The 21,848-nt window shown below is 36.5% G+C and overlaps 2 protein-coding genes across 4 annotated transcripts in view; one reads left to right on the forward strand and one right to left on the reverse strand.

Moving 5' to 3' along the window:
* strn3 (striatin, calmodulin binding protein 3) overlaps positions 1 to 12,280 on the forward strand; it is a 39,461-nt gene extending 27,181 nt beyond the window's left edge. For both annotated transcript variants that reach the window (XM_051645786.1, XM_051645785.1), the window contains exons 8-16: positions 2,094 to 2,230; positions 2,881 to 3,056; positions 3,559 to 3,606; positions 5,410 to 5,531; positions 6,750 to 6,917; positions 7,030 to 7,170; positions 7,683 to 7,790; positions 7,933 to 8,019; positions 10,546 to 12,280. In XM_051645786.1, coding sequence (XP_051501746.1) covers positions 2,094 to 2,230; positions 2,881 to 3,056; positions 3,559 to 3,606; positions 5,410 to 5,531; positions 6,750 to 6,917; positions 7,030 to 7,170; positions 7,683 to 7,790; positions 7,933 to 8,019; positions 10,546 to 10,715 — 1,157 coding nt within the window. In that variant the 3' untranslated portion in view covers positions 10,716 to 12,280. The remainder of the gene's footprint in view (positions 1 to 2,093; positions 2,231 to 2,880; positions 3,057 to 3,558; positions 3,607 to 5,409; positions 5,532 to 6,749; positions 6,918 to 7,029; positions 7,171 to 7,682; positions 7,791 to 7,932; positions 8,020 to 10,545) is intronic.
* Positions 12,281 to 12,818: 538 nt separating this feature from the next.
* On the reverse strand, positions 12,819 to 20,803 carry coch (coagulation factor C homolog, cochlin (Limulus polyphemus)). 2 transcript variants are annotated; one of them, XM_051645790.1, is made up of 13 exons: positions 20,673 to 20,803; positions 20,543 to 20,592; positions 20,262 to 20,318; positions 20,094 to 20,138; positions 19,598 to 19,754; positions 19,229 to 19,362; positions 18,540 to 18,608; positions 18,392 to 18,448; positions 18,145 to 18,292; positions 17,959 to 18,062; positions 15,139 to 15,365; positions 14,519 to 15,032; positions 12,819 to 13,982 (listed from the first exon to the last, which is right to left on the reverse strand). In XM_051645790.1, the coding sequence occupies exons 3-13, from the start codon at positions 20,293 to 20,295 to the stop codon at positions 13,810 to 13,812; spliced, it is 1,662 nt and encodes a 553-aa protein (XP_051501750.1). In that variant the 5' UTR covers positions 20,296 to 20,318; positions 20,543 to 20,592; positions 20,673 to 20,803; the 3' UTR covers positions 12,819 to 13,809. The 2 variants fall into 2 exon arrangements, with proteins under 2 accessions (XP_051501750.1, XP_051501751.1); XM_051645791.1 differs by lacking the exon at positions 20,543 to 20,592 and having other exon boundaries at positions 20,673 to 20,773.
* Positions 20,804 to 21,848: the final 1,045 nt, after the last annotated feature.

Raw genomic sequence — 21,848 nt, forward strand, 5'->3', positions numbered from 1 at the left:
GGTAAAAATCAAGCTTTTCAGAAAGATGGCCAGAGACGGTGGAAAATTATCATATATTAATAAATTATGACTGTTTTGGTGGAAAAAAAAAAAAAAAAAAAAAAAACTTTACTAACATTATCAGTGGACCTCAAGGAGGAAAATGAAACTATAAAAAAGTATTTCATGACCGCTTTAAGATTTTTAGAAGAATATTTTAGATGTGTAGGTCCATACAATGCAAGTAAATGGTGACCAGACCTTTGAAGCTCCAAAAAGTACATAAAGGCAGCATTTCTTCAGAAGCGATATGATTACTTAATGATAAGATTACTTTTATGCTGCGTTTAAGTGATTGTTTTTATTTTTTATTTTTGTGGAGTTCTGGTCACCATTCACTTGCATTGGATGGACCTACAGAGCTGAGAAATTCTCCTAAAATTCTGCGTTTGTGTTCTGCAGAAGAAAGAAAGTCATACACATCTGGGATGGCATGAGGATGAGTAAATGATGAGAGAATTTAAATTTTTTGTGTGAACAATTCCTTTTAGAAATTAAAATCATCATTCGTCATTAATAATATTCCCTACTGCTATAGCTCTCAAATCTCTAGCAGTCATGTATGCACATTATATTTGAGAGCTAACTGCAGAGGGCAATTTAACCAGTGAAAAATAGCTTAAATTAAAATCTGTTTTTTAACAAAGCTGTCATATGGCTTCTGAACACTTGGAATACAGCGCATAAGTCTAAGGACTACTTTTATGGTGCTTCCTTTTTGGAGCTCGGCAGTTAAAATTGTTGTATGGAAAAGCGATGCTCTGACATTTTGCCTAACATCTCTGTTCATGTTTCATGGAAGAAAGTAGTCATACAGGTTTGTAATGAAATAAGTAAATAAAAAAATAAAAAAAATTTTTTAGTGAACTGTTCCATTAATGTGTGCATATGTGTCCTTCATGCGCGTTCTAGGCCGCACACGTTGATAGATATTGCCGTTTTATTTTCTGTTAATGCATGTTAAAGCATGATTTTCTGTAAAGCTGCTTTGAAACTATGTGTGTTATGAATAGTGCTATACAAATAAAAATGACGACGCACTGGCGCTGTAGTCGAATCTCAATCAGGCCAGTTGCTGCATCAGCATTCCTGAACGCTTCCAGCGCAGGAGATTCTCTTACCCTGCTCTGACCAGAGCCAGCTGGGTCAAACACATCTGCTCATTACTCTCACCCCACACTTCTGCTGTCTTTATCTCTGCCTCTTTTGGTCTTGCACTCTTCTCTCACATCTGACCCACTTTGAAAACTAAGGATTATGTAAATGTCTATCAAACCTAAATAGGACATGTATTTTTGGTAAAAAGACAACTTATAAGGTTTATATATGTAAAGGTTTAATCACCCTTAATTCAAGGCTATACATGCTCTGTACATATATTTAAAAGAATAGTTCATTCAAAAATGAATATTCTGTCATTATTTACTGACCCTCATGTCGTTCAAAACCTGTACTTTCATATACGGAACATTTCAATTCAAATTTATTTGTATTGCACTTTTTACAATAGATGTTGTTTGAAAGCAGCTTTACAGAGAGTAGTGATTTACAATGCTTGTTTCTTAAAAATAAGAATTTTTTTCATGACATAGGAAATTTTATACACTTTTTTTTTTATCTGTTTTTATTTCTTACTATGGCTGCTAATAAAAAAAATAATCAAACATTTTTTACAATTTTTTTTTTCTCTCAAATTTGTCACGGACCCCCTAGCGGCACCCTGGGGGTCCCTGGACGCCAGTTTGAAAACCCCTGCATTAAACAACACAAGCTGCTGTGAACAAGTTTCTCATAGTGCTCATGAACATGCAACAGACGTTTGAATTATCATTGAAAAAAATACTTACATTTTGGATTAAAAACTTAAAATAGCACGCAAGTCACGTGGAATACTTTTATGATAGTTTTAATATTGGGGTATCGTTGGGATAATTGAGAGACTGGGTGGGGAGAGTGGGTAAACCAATAGTTTAACCAATCGGGGAGCTCTGTTTTTGTCTCCAAGGTGTGGCACTTTGTTTACTGGACTGTTCTCTTTGCGTTCCTATTCTTAGCTGAGCCTCTACCATTCACGCCTGGGGGGGGCAAGTCCTTTATCATGGGCTCTGATGACATGTTGGAAAGTGTGCTGGGCCTTGGAGACCTCGCCGATCTGACTGTGTCCAATGATGAGGCTGAATACAGCTATGATGTAAGTACCCCAGCATGACATTCTCTATGCTGCTCTCCTTTAATAATAAGCCACCAGTGCCAGATGCATGTTGACATTAATAAGGAGCCTCTACCCCTTTAAAACAATTTATACTCCCTGCTAGAATGCTTCTATTTGTTTTAATGCATTCTTTATTGTGCTAACCATCAGTTAAAGGTTTAAAAATTCTGTCATATTTTCTCACCTACATGTAGTTTCTTTCTTCGGTGGAACACAAAAGGAGTTGTTAGACAGAATATTAACCTCAGTCACCATTCACTTTCATTGCATCTTTTTTCCACACAATGAATGTGAATGGTTACAGAGGCTCTCGTTCTGCCTAACTTCTCCTTTTGCGTTCCACGGAAGAAAGTCATGTAAAAACATGAAAGTGAGTGAATGACAACAGAATTTTCATTTTTGTGTGAACCATCCCTTTAGCTGTTATATAAAACAACTCCAGTGTCATGTATTAGTTTTCTTCTGTATAAAGATTAAAGAGGACTCTGTTCAAGCAAGTGTGGTTTGTGTGCTCTCAAATAGGACAACTTTCCCAATGCCTTACTTTCAGTCGACCTGCAATTTCTAGGTTTCATTTCACAGTTGTTAAAATGCCTCTATTCTGGCCCTCCCCCACGCTCTATTTTTAGCTGCCAGCCAATAAGGACGCGTTCAGGAAGACATGGAATCCCAAATATACCCTGCGAAGCCACTTTGATGGAGTGCGGGCCCTGGCCTTCCATCCTGTGGAACCTGTGTTGGTCACCGTCTCGGAAGACCACACCCTCAAACTGTGGAACCTCCAAAAAACAGTTCCTGCCAAAAAGTAAGAGCTCACTTTAGTTTTCCAAGGAAAGGGAAGTCCTGGGAATGCTGCCTGAATGGGTTTGATCTACAAAGTGATGTCTCAAGAATAGTAGTCTGGGTGATGTCAATATCTAGAAAGCAGTGTGGTTGATATAATGCAGATGTTATATATTATAATTTAACCAAAGCAATTGACGTGCATAATATCTCGTCATTGCATCGTACATACAATTATTTAGCACAATATTTAAAAATCAAAAAAATCATCAAAAGTGTGCAATATCCATTGACAAGGTTAGCAGTAGATAATGAACTTGCACAAGTAAGAAGTTTCTGTTAAGCCACCAAGTAGGCATGGTTATTGGTTGCTGATAATCTCAAAATGGCCAAATATCGTCCGATTAATCAGCCTGGCCAATATTTTGGTCTATCACTACTTTACTGAAGAAACACACTGATATCATTCCCTAGTTCTTATATTCAAATCATACTGCTAAACAATGTTTGAATTTGTATTGCAGAAGTGCCTCTTTTGATGTGGAGCCTATATACACGTTTAGAGGGCATATGTGAGTATTGATTTGATGATATTGATTATATGTTTGAATTTTGTTGTGTTTGGTTTCAGAAAAATACACTGCATTGATTAAAGTGTTTGAAAAGTGCTTGTCAAACATCTTCAATCATGAGCCACTATAACAGCATTGTGCCATGGAAGGCAGATTCATGATTTTATTTCAATAAGCAGCAAGGGCATTAATGTGTTCTGGCTTCATTGCCAAGTTTGTTGTTGCCATTCCAAAGTATTCCAAAGGTGTTCAGTAGGGTTAAAGTCAATGTTTTATAATTGGCATTATCCATTTGGACAGGTAGTTCTTTTGGCATCTGCCAAGTCCACATCATCCATCAGAATGTGACATGTGATTTGCCACTTCAGAGAATGTGTTCCCATTGTTCCAGCAGTGTTCCATCTTTCCAGCCAAAACTGTGCATGGTGATCTCATCATCAATTTAAACCCATTTCATGAAGCTTCTGAAAACAAGCTCTAGCTAGTGCTGTTGTTGTTTTTTGAAATGGTGATGTGTGTTGCAACTGAGGACAAGTGGTATTTATACTCTTAAGAGCTCCAGCGGTCAATTTCATTCTGTGAGCATGTGTGGTCTATCATGAAACTTTCCATACTCCAGGATGTTTCCAGCAACTAATAGATGACCAGGGCAGATATTTAACAAACCTTTGTTGTTTGAATAGTGACATACAATGATCCATATGAAAGGGTTATATAGAGGCCATTTTACTGCCACTGTTTGACTAGAGATTGTATGGCTTTATATTTGAATTTATGCATCTAGAGTGGCCCTTAAAATTATTTGGACACTTTTAGCTATAATTTAAAATATCTGAAATTTCATTAGATAAAAAACCAAGTGGCTTCTGCCAAAAGTTCATGCTAGATAAAGATATTGTCTTAAATCTTCTATGAGTGTAGTGTCAGAAAAGCGCTATATAAGTGTAACATTAATTCATTCATTTATTCAGAATTGACTTTTGTTAATGCCATTTTTACGAAAACTTTAACAGGTCTCAAGGTAATTTTTGTGGATGTGTGAAGTAATTTCCCCTCAAGATCACACAGGTATCCTAGCAGAGTAACTAATTATTAATTAATTATACACATGCTCCACTAAGTCTGACAAAGACATTTTTAACAGTTTTTTTGTTTTTTGATCTTTTTGGTTTAAAGCAATAGTTCACAGAAAAATGTAAATTATCTCATCATTTATTCCCCCATAAGCCATCACACATGCTCCAAAAAGCACATAAAGGCAGCATAAAAGTAATCCATAAGACTCCAGTGGTTAAATCCATGTCTTCTGAAAAGATCCGATCAGTTTTGGATGAGAACAGACCAACATGTAACTCCTTTTTCACTATAAATCTTGACATAAGCGGACACCTTGGTGATCATGATTTCAAGCTCGATTACACTTCATAGCGCCATCTAGTGCTTTATGGCTGAGTTCAGAATGGCATACTACTCATACTATTTCTGCCTTAGACACATATAGCAGAATAGTAAGAGTAGTATGGGTAGGATGCCATTCCGAAATCACCCTATGCATGCATCAAGCACTAGGAAGTGTAACTGAGCTTCAAATAATGATCGTGCCTACAAACTTCAATGGCAAGATTTACAGTGAAAATGAAGCGAGTCCAAGTAATTTTTGGGGCCCCTGTATCAACAATGGTGAAAATTGCTGAATCCACAAATGGAAAATGTGTCCACACATTTCTTGTTGGGTGTAATGTTTTGTTATTGTTATCAATATTTTTCAACCTGGTTGTTCTGTTTTCTGTTTGCTATCTGTAGTGGGCCTGTGCTCTCGTTGGCTGTGACCTCGAGTGGCGAGCAGTGTTTTAGTGGAGGAATCGACTCAACAATACAATGGTGGAACATCCCCAGCTCTAATGTAGACCCTTATGACACATACGGTGAGAAGAGGGCATTTATTTCTCATTATGAAACTAATAGTTCCGGTCCTGTATGCTGATTGGTCAATAGTCATGGTTTATTCACGATAAAGCACAGCTATGACTTTTTCGACAAGCTACTTTTTGTGTCACTGCATCCATAGCTGACTGTTATTTTTGTTGCTTAAAGGGATAGTTCACCCCAAAATGAAAATTCTTTCATAATTTACTCACCCTCATGCTATTCCAGATGTGTATGACTTTCTTCTGCAAAACACAAAGACTTTTAAAAGTATATTTCAGCTTTGTTGGTCCATACAAAGAAAGTGAATGGTGACCAGAACTTTGAGTCTCAATCCAAGACTCCAGTGGTTAAATCCATGTCTTCAGAAGCTATATAATAAGTGTGGATGAGAAAAAGATCAATATTTAAGTCCTTTTTTAACTGTACATCTGTGATCTGGATTTAACTACTGAAGTCATATAGATTACTTTTATGCCTTCTAATGTAATTCTTGGTCCTTCTGAGTTCTCGTCACCATTCACTTGCATTGTGAGGATCAACAGAGCTGAAATATGCTTCTAAAAATCTTCACTTGTGTGTTCTGTTGAAGAAAGAAAGTCATACACATCTGGGATGGCATGAGGGTGAGTAAATGATGAGAGAATTTAAATTTTTGGGTGAACTATCCCTTTAACAACATTTTGTTGCTATTCACATGTCAGGGACTGGATGGCATTTAATGATTTTACTCAATAGAATTAACAAAAAATTTTAGTAAACATTTGTGTCCTTAATATTTTTATTATGTGGTTACCGTTTTATTAACGCAATAAGGCACTAAAGGCTGTGCTATATAATGAATGTAGTCGATGCCCTTCAGCTGTGACTATATTCACAATATAGCATCGCTTCTCATACCTTATTGCTTAATTAGATTAACACTCACTTTTTCTAAAAAATCCCTCGCAATTGGACGCTTTTACTCGTGAAAAAAGAAATTAATCATGGCTGACTGCGAAAAGGGCATTTTTACGATGACATCGGTAACTTTAGACTTTTTTTGCGTGATGCTGCATTTACACTGCTAGGTGTCAGTGCAACATGAACACATATGTTACTAAGTGCACATTTAAGTTGCGTGTTTTCCTTTTGAAAATTAGAACACCGAAGCAGCCAGTTCTGTTCACTAGTGCCATCTATATGTGTGGCTCAGAAACGATCTCTATGTTGCTCAGATCCCAGTGTGTTGGCCGGTTCATTGTTGGGGCACAGTGATGCAGTGTGGGGATTGGCTTACAGCGGAATCAAAAACCGGCTTCTCTCCTGTTCAGCTGATGGAACGATCAAGTTGTGGAACCCTCAGGAGAAGTCGCCATGTCTTACCACATTTAACTTGGATAGAGGTGAGGGCAAACTAACCACTTTTACTGTATCATTGCACTTTAACTTTGAGGTGGCATTGAGTTGTTATTTTAATTTTATTTATCACTAAGTTCTTAACTGTTTGTTGTCCAGATCATGGTATTCCCACATCCGTTGACTTCAATGGGTGTGATCCAGCTCATATGGTGGCATCCTTCAACACGGGAGATGCCATCATTTACGATCTGGAGACCTCACAGCCTGTCATGGTGTTCTCGGCACAAGGAGAATGCGGTACATCCTTCACATTTCCACTTGTCCTTTAGAGCAGTGGTTCACAACCAGGGGGTTGGGACCCACTAGGGGGCCTCAGCACACTTCCAGGGGGGCCTCAAGATCGCTTAATATTATTTAAAATATGATAGGATATTATCATATTTTTATATAATTATTATAATTCAACTTGCTGAAAATGCTAAAAATTTAATAACTCCCTTCAACAACTTGCTTTTTATGAAGAATATACAGTTCTAGACATTTCTGGAATCACAAGTTTTAAGGAAATATCTTATAATAGATGTATCTTATAATATAAATATCTAATAGCCTAGATGGGGGGCCTTTGAATATTTTCTCCGACAATGGGGGGCCTTGGAGTCCCTCAGAGCCAAAGTGTACTTTTGTAGTGTCAGAGATTTTATGTAGTATCATAGAGAGTTCATATGTAGATCAGTAATCTAATTATAGAGTGTAAGAATTTGACTTGTTGTATTTGTGATGTTTACTGGCTTCTGCTTTTCTTGCAGCTGTTCCATTTGGAAATCACATTAATAAAGTAGTCACCCACCCCACCCTGCCAATCACAGTCACAGCCCATGAGGATAGACACATCAAATTCTTTGATAATAAATCAGGTGAGCGTTTTTCGAGTGTATAAATAAATAACATATGTTGCCTTTGTTGATTAGAATTCACTAATATCCAGAGTAAAGGTGTGATTTATTTGTGTTTCATGTCAGGGATTATTCATCACATTCTTTCCCTTTCTCTGTGTAGGTAAAGCCATCCATGCAATGGTGGCTCACTTGGATGCTGTCACTAGTCTGGCTATAGATCCAAATGGCATCTACTTGATGTCAGGAAGTAAGTGTCAGTGGCCAGTGTTTACTCCAGTTTGCCAAATTTACTCTGTTACAGACTCATTTTCCCCATATACTTTTACCATCATTACATGGCAATCACTTTAGCTCTCAGAGTTAGACTGCTATAAAGGCCTGTTTTAACTAAGTTATATGTCAAGTCTGATGCATAATTTTTACCAACAATTTTACAGACAGATTGTTTCACTTTTAATTGACTATATCACAATTCCAGTGGATCAGAAGTTTACATATACTATGTTAAATGTGCCTTTAAGCAGCTTGGAAAATTCCAGAAAATGATGTCAAGCCTTTAGACAATTAGCTAATTAGCTTCTGATAGGAGGTGTACTGAATTGGAGGTGTACCTTTGGACATATTTTAAGGCCTACCTTGAAACTCAGTGCTTCTTTGCTTGACATCATGGGAAAAACAAAAGAAATCAGCCAAGACCTCAGAAGAAAAAAATTATGGACCTCCACAAGTCTGGTTCATCCTTGGGAGCAATTTCCAAATGCCTGAAGGTACCACGTTCATCTGTATAAACAATAGTATGCAAGTATAAACACCATGGGACCACGCAGCCATCATACCACTCAGGAAGGAGATGCATTCTGTCTCCCAGAGATGAACATAGTTTGGTGTGAAAAGTGCAAATCAATCCCAGAACAACAGCAAAGGACCTTGTGAAGATGCTGGAGGAAACAGGTAGACAAGTATCTATATCCACAGTAAAACAAATCCTATATCGACATAACCTGAAAGGCTGCTAAGCAAGGAAGAAGCCACTGCTCCAGAACCACCATAAAAAAGCCAGAATACAGTTTGTATGGGCACATGGGGACAAAGATCTTACTTTTTGGAGAAATGTCCGCTGGCCTAATGAAACAAAAATTTAACTGTTTAGCCATAATGACCATCGTTATGTTTGGAGGGAAAAGGGTGAGGCTTGCAAACCGAAGAACACCATCCCAAACGTGAAGCATGGGGGTGGTAGCATCATGGTTTGGGGGTGCTTTGCTGCAGGAGGGACTGGTGCACTTCACAAAATAGTTGGCATCATGAGGAAGGAAAATTACGTGGATATATTGAAGCAACATCTCAAGACATCAGCCAAGAAGTTAAAGCTGGATCGCAAATGGGTCTTCCAAATGGACAATGACTCCAAGCATACCTCCAAATTTGTGGCAAAATAGCTTAAGGACAAAAAAGTCAAGCTATTGGAGTGGCCATCACAAAGCCCTGACCTCAATCCGATAGAAGATTTGTGGCCAGAACTGAAAAAGCGCGTGCGAGCAAGGAGGCCTACAAATCTGACTCAGTTACACCAGTTCTCTTTGGAGGAATGGGCCAAAATTCCAGCAACTTATTGTGAGAAGCTTGTGGAAGTCTACCCAAAATGTCTGACCCAAGTTAAACAATTTAAAGGCAATGCTACCAAATTCTAACAAAGTGTATATAAACTTCTGATCCACTGGGAATGTGAAGAAATAAAATCTGAAATAGATAATTCTCTCTACTATTATTCTGATATTTCACATTCTTAAATAAAGTTGTGATCCTAACTGACCTAAGACAGGGAATGTTTTATACGATTAAATGTCAGGAATTGTGAAAAACTGAGTTTAAATGTATTTGGCTAAGATGTATTTAAACTTCTGACTTAAATATATAAAATGTTGTTTTTCTTGCCATGCATGTTTAGTTATGAAAATTTGGACATGATTGGAATAGGCCTTCATTCAGTCCTCCCATTCAAAGACACTTTAGTGTCTGAGTCCTATTAAGGGAGTAGTTTACTGAAAAATGACAATTCTGTCACAATTTACTCACCCTGATGTCATTCCAAATCCATGTTCACGCAAAATGTTTTAGATTTTTATCGCTAATTGTGAGAGCTTCTCTCATAGCGCTCTTTAATGCGAAACAGACGTCACGATTTTTGCTGAAAATTAACTTGAATTTCGTGTTGTTGAGACTTGGAGTGATAAGTTTGAGTTCTTTTTTTTTAAAGGGATAATTCACCCAAAGATGAAAATTCTCTCATCATTTACTGACCCTCATGCTATCCCAGATATGTATGACTTTCTTTCTTCTGCAGAACACAAAAAAAGATTTTTAGAAGAATATCTCAGCTCTGTAGGTCCATGCAATGCAAGTGAATTTTCATTTTTGGGTGAACTATCTTTTTAAGCTTTAAAGTGAGTTGCATTCCACTGCCATTGTATTTAGAAGATGAGCTGTGATATTCATTAAACACCTTTTGTGTTCCTCAAAAGAAAGATAGTTATTCAGGTTTGGAACAACATGAGCGGAGTAAATTATGACAGCATTTTCATCTTTGGGTGAACTATTCCTTTAATCTCATCAGTCAGGGCTCAGGGATATTTTTTCCTTGTTTCCAATCTCAATTATATAGCATATTATGTAGTTAGTCTTCTCCATGATAATATCTAAGGTTTCTATACACCCTTCAAATAAAGCTTGGACATCATAAAAAATAACACCCCTTCTTCACCGTCTAACACAGGTCACGATAGTTCCATCCGTCTGTGGAACCTTGACAGTAAGACATGTGTACAGGAGGTCACCGCCCACAGAAAAAAGTCGGATGAGGCCATATACGACGTTGCCTTCCACCCATCTAAGGCATATATAGGAAGTGCTGGAGCTGACGCCCTGGCCAAAGTATTTGTATAAAAGCCCTTGTTCACACCTGAATTAATGCATACGTTAAGACAGACGGAAAGAGCGAACTGCTTCACTGCCTTGTGTGACAAGAGTAGCATTTCTCACACTACATTGAAGTGGCTTCCACCACCATCTATCTACGCTGTCAAACTCACACCACACACACAACGATACCAGGTGCCAAGAGGGGGATGTGCTGTTTTGCGAAGCCAGTGTGGAGTGCTCAAACAGTTTTCATCTTTTTTTTTTTTCTGAAAAAAAAAAAGAAAAACAATTTAACTGTAATTTACTGTACGTCAAAGCTGGAGTGAAACCAGTGTTTGTAGCCTTTTGACTGGTTTTGAACTGAGCTGATAATGTGTCCTGTAGGTATGTTTCAGTGACCATGGAGTGATTATCATGTTCATCAGTAGGTTTCCACCAACCATCATCCGGGCACTAGAGGAACGGAGCCCTGCCTGCCCCGCCGAGCCATAATGACCCTAATCTCAGTCTCCATCACCCTAATGTAGCGTGAAAAAGAATACAGTTAAAACTCTTCAACTCAGTCAACCTTTAGGGTTTGTTTCATTTTTTGTGTAAAAAAAAAAAGTATAGTTTTTATAATCAATTTTATATAAATAAAGACTGTCATAAAACCGCTGATAATCACATTGTTTTTAAAAGAAGGGACTATATTCCCGCTCAAGCCCTCCATTTTATCCAGTTCTCTGTCATGAATGGTCTTCTGTTTCTGGAAACCCCGAATGAGTGCTGCTCTAATGCATACTACTCTGTAACATTGCTTAAACGTTGTTTGATCACATAACGGAGAGACTGTACGCTAGGAGAAGCACAGTGCGTGATGCCCTGAGAGCTTTTAGCAATCAACAAGTAAACTGCAGCATCTTGTCACTATGTGATGTTTTTGTACACCTTACTGTAATCGAGTTTAATGATCACAGATTAGAGATCGGAACGCTATTGGCTTATTTATTTCACTGTTTGTGGATAGTCTTATCCTTTGTTCAGAGCATAGCTCGATGTTAACTGTTTGATTGGGCTGTTGCAAACAAAACGACACGTGATCCAATCCAAAAAGAAATGAATCTATAGACTAATATTATAAATGCTAATTTTAAACATAGTTTCTTAGTTGGCTGAGGATGGGGTTTCACCCCATGATACTGGCAATCAGTGCTTTGAAGAATGGGCAGACCTTTTCAAAGTTAAAGGATTTGAATAAAAAAGAATTTATGATGAATTGCAATTTGAAATATTTGGTTTGGTTGTTGTGTCCCAACCTTTATCTGTTTAAAAAAAAAAAAAAAAAAAAAAAAGACAATGCCGTTTATGGTGTAACAAAAGACCTTTTTTGTTTGTGTAATGCATGGTTAATACAATAAAGTATTTTTTCTAGTCTTCCAAAAAGTTCTGATCAGTTTGAAGAGTTTTTATGAGTTTTGTAAGGTTTTTGATTTACTACAAAATCAACAGATTTTAAAGATTGTACAACATAGCGAAACACGGCTGTTGAAAAGTAATGTATATAAAATGTCTATAATAAATATTAAATGGTGTATCTGTATATGCAACATGCCCCTTGTCTCGATAATCATGAAGCATTTTATCAAAATACATGGTAACACTTTATGATAAGGTTCTATAGATTACCATTAAATACATTAGGTATAATGAACACAATCATTTTCACAGCACTTAAGCGTTGTTAATGTTAAGTTATAAATACACTTGTTCTTTGTTGGCTCATAACGCATTAGCTGATGTTATCAGGTATACGGCATTTAATGTTAAAAAAAATTATTAGTATATACAGAATTTGAATTTGACCAATATTTAAAACATGATGTAAAGTGTTAGCGTACCTATTGCATTAATGTATACAACCTTATTGTAAAGTGATTTGATTGACAGTAGCAAAAGATATTTGCCAAGATTCATAATTTTAATATCGTTTCTTTTGAGTCAGATTCAGGATAAACAAACCCTTATGTAAATGGAACATAGACATGTTACGTGGATGGGTTGTTTCAGTGTTTTACTATACCTGACAAGTTACTTGGTCAAAGAAGAGGGTGTGGGCATGTGATGTCAGTTTGATCAACAGCTGGAAAAGTTGTAAAAACACCTTGTCCTTTATTGAGAAAAGTAATAAATTATAAACAAATGTACAAGCACTTTGATGCTCCCACCTCTGACATCATTGTGTGAGGCAGTAAAGCATGCATATGGAAGGGTACACAGAAAAAGTAGGTGACATTAAAAGTATAAGAAAAAATGATATATAAGATTTAAAACTGCTAATTCTAATATCTCACTCTGACATAACATGACTTTGTGAAAATGTGTGACTGAAAGAGTGTTTGTGAATGTTGTACAGTGCTTGTATATTGTTTGGTACCTCTGGGAAGGACCATATTGTTTTATTATATAACCCAGATCTACTTATGTAATGGTATGAATTAGCAAACATTGATTTATTGAGATAAATAAAAAGGAAAGAGATGCATCCAGAAGTCTAGTGATCCATACTGCCGACAGAAGGCGTTGGAGGGTGCTGTTTCACTGTTAAACCTCTTCAGAGCTGTTTTCTGGTCACCTTCCCCATCTTGCCCTCAACTAAGTGTAACTGGAAAAGAATCTTCAAGTCCCGATATGAATAAGAGCCTTTTGTTACCGTGACCCCTCCGCAGGCAAACAGACTTGCCAAAAGAAGTAAAATAATGTTGTTGTTGTTTTTTTTTAACAGGAACATAATGAAAAAGGCTACAAATCACAAAATTATTACATAGTCCACAATACAGAGAGGTTGACGTACAATACTGTGTGATAACGTTCTAAGATAAGATGTATCAATCCTTTGTATCGTCAGACACACCAATACCGTTAAAGCTGAAAACCGTGCAAATACAATTCAAAGCCCATCACTGCTTTGCAGTGTAGTTAAACGCACGCGCACACACACACACACACGCACGCGCTGGTCACACTTGTTCTATGTATAACAAAACTCTAAATAATACAAATAATGTTCTTTTAATTGCGCTCGCCCTTTACTTCTTTCTTTCTCTTTCCTTCTCTCTGTCACTCAGACAGTTGCACTTTAATTGTATTCTGTGAAGTCCCTGCAGATCCCTCGTAAGATGGGCTGCTGGAACTGCGCGAGGCCGGTGAACTCGCGAGTGAAGAACACGTGGCTCTCTTTGGGCTCGGACGCCATTGCCCTCAAATCTTCCATCGGAGCCCAAGCCACACCAACCGTGTACACGGTAATTCCTAAAATGAATCGAGATTAACATGGTCAGAATGGCATCAAAATAACGTCCACAATCTCTCTCTACAGGCTGTTATTATAAAAAATCGCACGGATTCAAACAAAATTGTTGGCGGCCTAAGTTGGACGGTTGTCAACACGTGTAATATATATATATATATATATGTGTGTATACTGTTTTAAAAAAGTATATTATTTTTTAAATACTATTTCAAGTGAAGGTAATTTTATATAGTTGTGGTCAGCTTTAAAATATTTTATTGGCTAGAAATTACTCTTGTGCAATCTCTAAAAAAAAAAAAAAAAAAAAAATCAAATAATCACAGTGCCTGGAAACGTCAGATAAATGCGTGCTGAAAATGAGTGGGAACCTTGGATTTAAGATTTTTCCATGTTTCATAAAATTCTGTATGTTTTTATATATATATATATATATGTTCTCAAAGGCCCCTGGAGAACCTTCAGGACCCTTGATTGAAAACCCTTGTTCTAGATGTATCTAAGGGAGTGTGTGTAAAAAAAAAAAAAAAAAACGTACCCTCTCTCTGGGCGGCCATAGCCGGCCCTCTTACATCATCGTAAGATTGTCCATCAGTGACGATAATGAGGAACTTCTTTCCAGAGCCTGTGCGGGGTTTGAAGAGACTTCGCACAGCAAAGTTAATGGCATCTCCAGTGGCGGTGCCTCCGCTCATGTATGGGATGTTCTGCAGGGCCCTCAGAGCATCGTCTTTCGTTGTGTGGTCATTGAAATTGAACTCCATCCTTTGATCGTAGGTGAACTGGATGGCACCGATGCGAGACCCAATGTCAGAGATGTCGAAGTTGCGTGCAATGGAGACGAGAAGGTCAAGCACTAGCCGGAAGTTTCCATCACCTACACTGCTGGAGCCATCAATCAGGAAGCCCAGGTTCACAGAGTTATAGCAGGTCTTGCTGCAGACCATCTGATCAATGGAGCAAAGTTTATGAGCAAGTGGCTTCACAAACTTGTTGGTTCCAATCCAACTGGGCATGGTGAAGGTGAAGAACTCATTGTCCTTGCACACTGCCTGTCAGATACATATTAGATATAATGTCAGCAAACTCTAATTTTCCCTTTAAACATAGTCTCTTAAAGCTCTATACTGGTGTTTTTCCATATGTGAAACATCTCACCTTTCTCATGAAGTCTTGATCGCTCACAATGCTCATCTCCTCGGGGGCAGGTTTGGCCACAGACACAAAGAACACATTTATGCCAGACTCTCTGGCCAAAACTGCCGCCTCCTCCACATTATCAGAGGGCCACCCATCGACAAACACCACAATGACCCTTGGGTACCCTCTCCGAACACCGAAATCCGGATTGAAGAAGTTCCTCACAGTGTGTAATATAGCCTTACCTGTGCAAAAGCCAATAACTCAAGCCTGCATTGCTCTGCTCATTGAAGCTAGGACATGTAGGGTGATCATGTCAGAAATTGTAAAGGAATGTTTCAAGTTAAGATTTATTACATTATCAAAAATTATTTTTTCAATCAGTATTTTTGTCTTGTTTCCCAGTAAAAAATATCTAAAACTGTTTTAAACCAGACAAATTTACTTGAGAAAAAAAATTTCTGTAAGATATTTAGACTTTTCACCCCAATGGTAAATAGTTTTTTTTTTTTTTTTTTTTTTTTGGGGTTTTAAGCATAAATCAACAAAGTTTTTTCTTAATTGCACAATTTAGCTTTTTTTTTTTTTTTTTTGTTAGACGCTAAAAAGTCTTGTTTTAAAGATGTAGAAATATTTTTCCTGAACAACCACAAAATACTGATTAAGAAAACGGTGCATGCTGTCAGTTAACAGAGAAAATAATTTTGACTCTTCCCTCAGTTTTAAAAACGAAAAAAACGAAAAAAAAAAAACAAAACCTGCTTACACTGACACTTAATATGTAAGTCAATAGGGTAAGGCACTCCAAATGGTTTAAAAGCCGAAATCTCATATTTTGGTTAAAGCACTTATAATAATTCTTTCCTGCAATGTTATTAGAGCTTTAAAGTTGTCTAAATCATCCTTGGGACTATTGTTCTATACAACTGAGTTAAAGTTACAGGCTGTACAAGGACAGGTTGAAATAATGGATATTACTTTAGATATAATGGATGTATCTACCTGTTGTATAATGTTTAAGGCTTGTAGCTAACACACTGCTACACCAGAAGGGATAGCTCACACAAAAATGAAAATTCTCTCATGATTTACTCACCCTCATGCCATCCCAGATGTGTTTGACTTTCTTCTGTGGAACACAAATTTTTAGAAGAATATCTTGGCTCTGTTGGTCCTCACAATGCAAGTGAATGGTGACGAGAACTCAGAAGGACCATAAATTACATAAAGTAGGCATAAAAGTAATCTATATAAATTCAGTAGTTAAATCCAGATCTTCTGAAGCAATATTATAGGTATGGGTGAGAAACAGATAAATATTTAAGTCCTTTTTTAATATCAATCTCCACCATTGACAAGCCTCGACCAGTAGGTGGCTGAATGTGTAAGTGCATATTGATCTGTTTCTCATCCACTCCTATTAGATCGCTTCTGAAGACATGGATTTAACCACTGGAGTCTTATGGATAATTTTGAAGCTCCAAAATCCACATAAAGGGAGCATCAAAGTAATATATATGACTCCAGTGGTTAAATCCATGTGTTCAGACACAACATGATAGCTGTGGGTAAGAAAAGATAAATATTTAAGTCATTTTTTGTTTTAAATTCTCCTCCCGGCCCAGAAGGGGGCAATATGCACAAAAAAATGTGAATCACCAAAAAACAGAAGGAGAATGTGAAAGGGAAAGTGAGCAGGGAGGAGAATTCATAGTAAAAAAGGACTTAAATATGAATCTGTTTCTCAACCACACCTATCATATCTCTTCTGAAGACATGGATTTAACCACTAGAGTTGTATGGATTACTTTTATGTTGCCCTTATGTGGATTTTGGAGCTTTAAAATTTTGGCACCCATTCACTTACATTGTATGGACCAACAGAGCTGAAATATTCTTCAGAAAATCTTTGTGTTCTGCAGAAGAAAGAAAGTCATACACATCTGGGATGACAGAATTACAATTTTTGGGTGAACTAACACTTTAACTTAAATGTATTATTAGATTAACCGCCCTGGATTGATCTTGTTGAGAACTCAATTATCCAAGTTTTTGTTGGCTAAACTTGCAATAAATTATTGAACTTAGAAAAACTAAAAGTCAAGAGAATTACACACATAACGTTGTTGGTTGCTGTGTCTATTGTCCTTTTCAGTTATTTGTCATGTAGCAATAATTCAAAGCTCATATTTTTACTTGTTTGATGATTATCACCATCATTGTGATTGCCGTGAAAAGTTTTGAGGCCACTGCATTTCTCCTTGACAAGGTTGAGTCTGAATATAATAGTGGAATCTGATTTTGGTCTCTGATCATCGTCAACTGGTCATTTACCATAAATAGAAGTTTATTTTACCTCTGACAATGGGATAGCTTAACTACTTTTATGGTTATCAATAATATTAAATGATAATATAAGGAATTTAAGTTCTTCATTCAGTTTGATTTGAATTAGAGTGAAGGTGATTGAACTAAGAAAGTCAAGTTTACTTAAAAAGTAAACTTGAGCTCAAGCTCATTTAACAAGTTATATTTATTCTATATCGATTTTCAAGTCAACTTTATGTTCTGTTTAAACAGCTTAAGATTTTAAAGAAGTTGAAACTACTAGATTTTTTTTTCAGTGTACTACTACAAAACTGTGTGTATTTTAATGTTTATTCAGGCCTTGTCTCATTGACTTCCATTGTAAAGGATTAAGTTTAATTCGATTTTTCTTTTTTTTATTAAAAACTAAGGGTATTGTATCAGGAACATTCCATTTAGGGTGGCAAGATTTTATTGAGATGATTCACTTAATCATTCAAATGAAATGTGTATTGAAGGTTGCATATAAACCTGTATTTGTATTGCCCCCAATGTATGGAATCTCTTTGATGGCAAAAGTCACGTCTTTGGCTGTAGTATAGTTAGTCAAGTAGAATTCAGTTCGAGGTGTCTCACTGGAAAGAAAACATAGGTATTATATTGTGATACAACCAAAAACACTAGATATAATAAAGAACTTGGATGTGTACAGTTCACCTGGTTTGCACCACTCCTACATGAGGTCCTGGTGATCCCACCTTCAGCATCATTGCAAGCTTACTGACAAAGTTCTTCTGCAAGTTGAACCGGCGCTTTCCAATGTTGTAACTGCTATCTATCAGCAAAGCCATATCCACGGGGCAATCTGAAATAAGGTAACATTTACACAACACCTGTTTAATCATGACCATAAATAGCTATGTATTACTTAACTCAAACTGAAATAAGCTGAAGTCATACAGACCTCTGTTTTCTGTTGTTGGAGGAGGTTTCTTTACAGGTTTTTTGACTGGTTTCTTGGCTGCAAAGGAGAAGTAGGGGTTCTCAGTTTGGGTTGCATATTCAGTATTCATTATGGATAAATCAACTCCTGTTTATGAACTCCTTGTTACCTGCTCCAGATGCAGCTGTGACAGAACTACTTGTTTGGCTGGACACTTCCAAAGGCAAGCTAATTGTTCCTGAGACAAACAAACACATCACTTAACGCAAGAAATACCTTTATCAACAGTCTAAATGGAATTTCAAGCACTTCTATATTCAATTTTATTTTACATACTATATTATTTATTATTAGTAGTACCGCATATAAAATACCAAAAGTTATGACATATAATTCCTGAGATTAATAACACATTTAAAAGCATATTTTTAAAGCCACATCATAAGATATTTTAGAAATGTTAGTTAAAGAACATTTTTGGGCCAAGAAAAGATTGGGCTGTATGATTTGGCTGGACAGCTGCTAGGACATTATGTTAACACCCAACACAAAGTAATATTTTATATTCATGCACTTTTATATTATATTTGTACTAATAAGTAATATTAATTACAATAAGTATATTAATTGCAATATAATTATTGGTTATATTTCTCAAATATTTCATTACATACAGTATAGTGCATATTGTGATTATATTACATTAACGTGATAATTATCAACATTTCTGACTGTGAGTTCAGTGTGTAGTTTCCCATTCTACAAAAGTTTCCATCAGCAAACAAATTTACAAATTTGATTTTATTTGAAATCAAAACAGACAAGACTATTGCGCAAACCATAAATGTCTCCACTCACTGGCCACAGTGAAAGATGAGGTCCATTGTGACAGGAACTGAGACTGGACGCCATGAGCGTAAGAGCTGAGGTAGTTTGTCCTGCCTTGCAGTCTGTGAACCTCCACAGGTCCACCTGATAGACTTATGATGCCTCTGGTTGATGAAACAGAAAGACAGAAGGGAACAAGAGCCTTTTACACACACCATATTTCATTTATATACACCGCACTGGTGATGGAAAAAATATGTTTTATTCTTGTGCAGTGAAGCAATGCAGTATGTTCTTTTTTTTTTGTTTGTTTGTTTGTTTTTGTTTTTTTGCTTTCAGTGTTCCTTGTATGTAGTCTAACAAATCTTTTATTTTCCAAAATGTTTTAGAAGATTTTACCTGTGTATTGCTGCTCCACAGATGCTGGAAATAGAGGCATATACTCCTGAGCCGAACACTGACAGACTCCACAGAGTGCAGTTTGCTGGGCAAAGCACCAGCTGACGTGTGTCTGGTAGGTCAACCGCCCGAGTTCCACAGCTAATTGGTGTTGGAACTGAGATATATAAACACTAGACCCTAAGTATAGAATTTCTGTATGTATGCATGGAGCCATACACATTAATCCATAAATCATGTTACAATTTTTTTAAACATATTTTGAATTTAAAAGGTAACATTATTCCAAAAGTATTTGAGAGTCTCTGAGCTACTGAATGGGGAAAAATGAAAAGAAAAAGTAAATGTAAGCATTTCCAAAAAATTATTTGCAAATAAAATAAACCTTTTTGAAAAATACTTCAAAAGAGGTATTTTTCTTTTAAACTGGCTCTGTAACATCACTCAATTGCTTGTATTTAATGTGAAAACAGTTGAAAGTAAAGAAGCTACTGACCATTTAATTCAGATCCAAAAGTGCAGCAGCTCAACGACAGAATGCCTGTGAAAATAACATTTTCTATTGTAAGACAATGATCCTTCAAAATGACATATTTCAACCCATGTAAAAAATTAAACAAATTGTGAAAATGAATTTGAACAAACTCATAATCATATTGCCTACCTAATATATGAAGTACATCAAACCACATCGACATGGTTAATGAAGGTTAATGTATATCTGTAGGACAAAAGTGCAAAATGCAATGCAACAATGAATAAACTTAGAATAATGTTTTTCAAAAATGTACTTTTTATCCTTTATATTTTTTTCTTATATCTTAGTGTGTATTGTTTATTTTGCTGGCAGAAGTGAAATCAGATATGATACAGGAAAAAATCTCCCCAGACACATCTATCAAAAACAGCTCCTTTGGACTTGCATATTTCAGTTAATCCACTCACAAAACGAGCGAGAAGAGAGAGCCAGAATGAAGAAGAAAAAAGCTGCGTATCTGGAAATAAAAATGATCACTATTAAAATGCACTAAACAGCCAAACATCATCAAACCTATAAAGGTTAAATCCAGCTTACATATAATGTGTAGGATGATGTTTCCTCAGCCTTGAACGCTTTATAGGAAAAAAATAAAATAATTCCGTTATGGATGATATTCCCAAGGTGTCTGAATATTGAGGAGGAAAGAGCTAGTCCTTTAAATAATGTCCTCAAAAACCCCAATGATTCTCCCGTGACATCACAAGAGGCGGGCCTTACATCCAAACCACCTGAAAAGGGCATTATTTTAAGTTCTCCCTCTTTTCAGTCATTTAGATATATGTACTACAGTTTGTTCATTAACATTGCTATGCCTTAACACTACATAATCCATTTAGCTTAGTTACATCAGTAGTGTTTAGAAGAAAAATGGTAGCTTCAAAGAGTGGGCAAAAAAAAAAAAAAAAAGAAAAGAAAAAGGCATTGTTCCAACACAGCATGAATAGACCCCACTGCCTATAGCTGGGTGTACAAAACTTTACCTTGAGGCTGTTATGAGGAGTAAATAACCTTGATGCAGTGCTAAAAATACAATTTAAAACAAACAAGCCCCCCCTGAATGATTTTAATGGGACTTGCAATTTAAAGAGGACACTAAACAGAATATAGATTTATTAGCTAATGTGTCAGTGTGTTCATATTTTATCCAAAGTGACTTACAGAATATTTATATAAGGACACCTTTGGGACAATCTAATAAGAAACCTCCTCACTAGGATTAGCTAGCATTAGTTTAAGACCGTCTTGTTTTCATAAACTTCTCTTTCTTCTCCTGGTAACTTTATTGTAATCATCCTACATCAGATGGGATCTTCTGTGGATCATTTTAGAATCATTGGAAACATTTCCAGGTGTACACCCGGCAGCAAACAGGAATATGATAGGATAATGTTGACTGTGGCATCTTCCAACTCATTTGAATCTACTAATTAAGTGCTGTAGAAGTTTGCATGGGTGTGTGGTGTGCGACAAGGTGCTTATTCAGAGCGACAGATACAAAAAATGTCTCTAGGAATGATACTTGATCCATCGGTTATGGCCTCCTTTGAACAACTGCTCCATTGTAACAACTGGGAACTCTCCCAGTCTCTCAATTAATATTTCAATGGACACAACATCTGAGGCTAAAGCAGTTTTTCACAAGGAAATTCTTGAGAAGGTCTTGGTGGAAACAACAAATCATTCAACATCATATAAAGTAAAGCTTGGTTA

Source organism: Myxocyprinus asiaticus, chromosome 20, assembly GCF_019703515.2.
Source record: "Myxocyprinus asiaticus isolate MX2 ecotype Aquarium Trade chromosome 20, UBuf_Myxa_2, whole genome shotgun sequence".
Classification (NCBI taxonomy): domain Eukaryota; kingdom Metazoa; phylum Chordata; class Actinopteri; order Cypriniformes; family Catostomidae; genus Myxocyprinus; species Myxocyprinus asiaticus.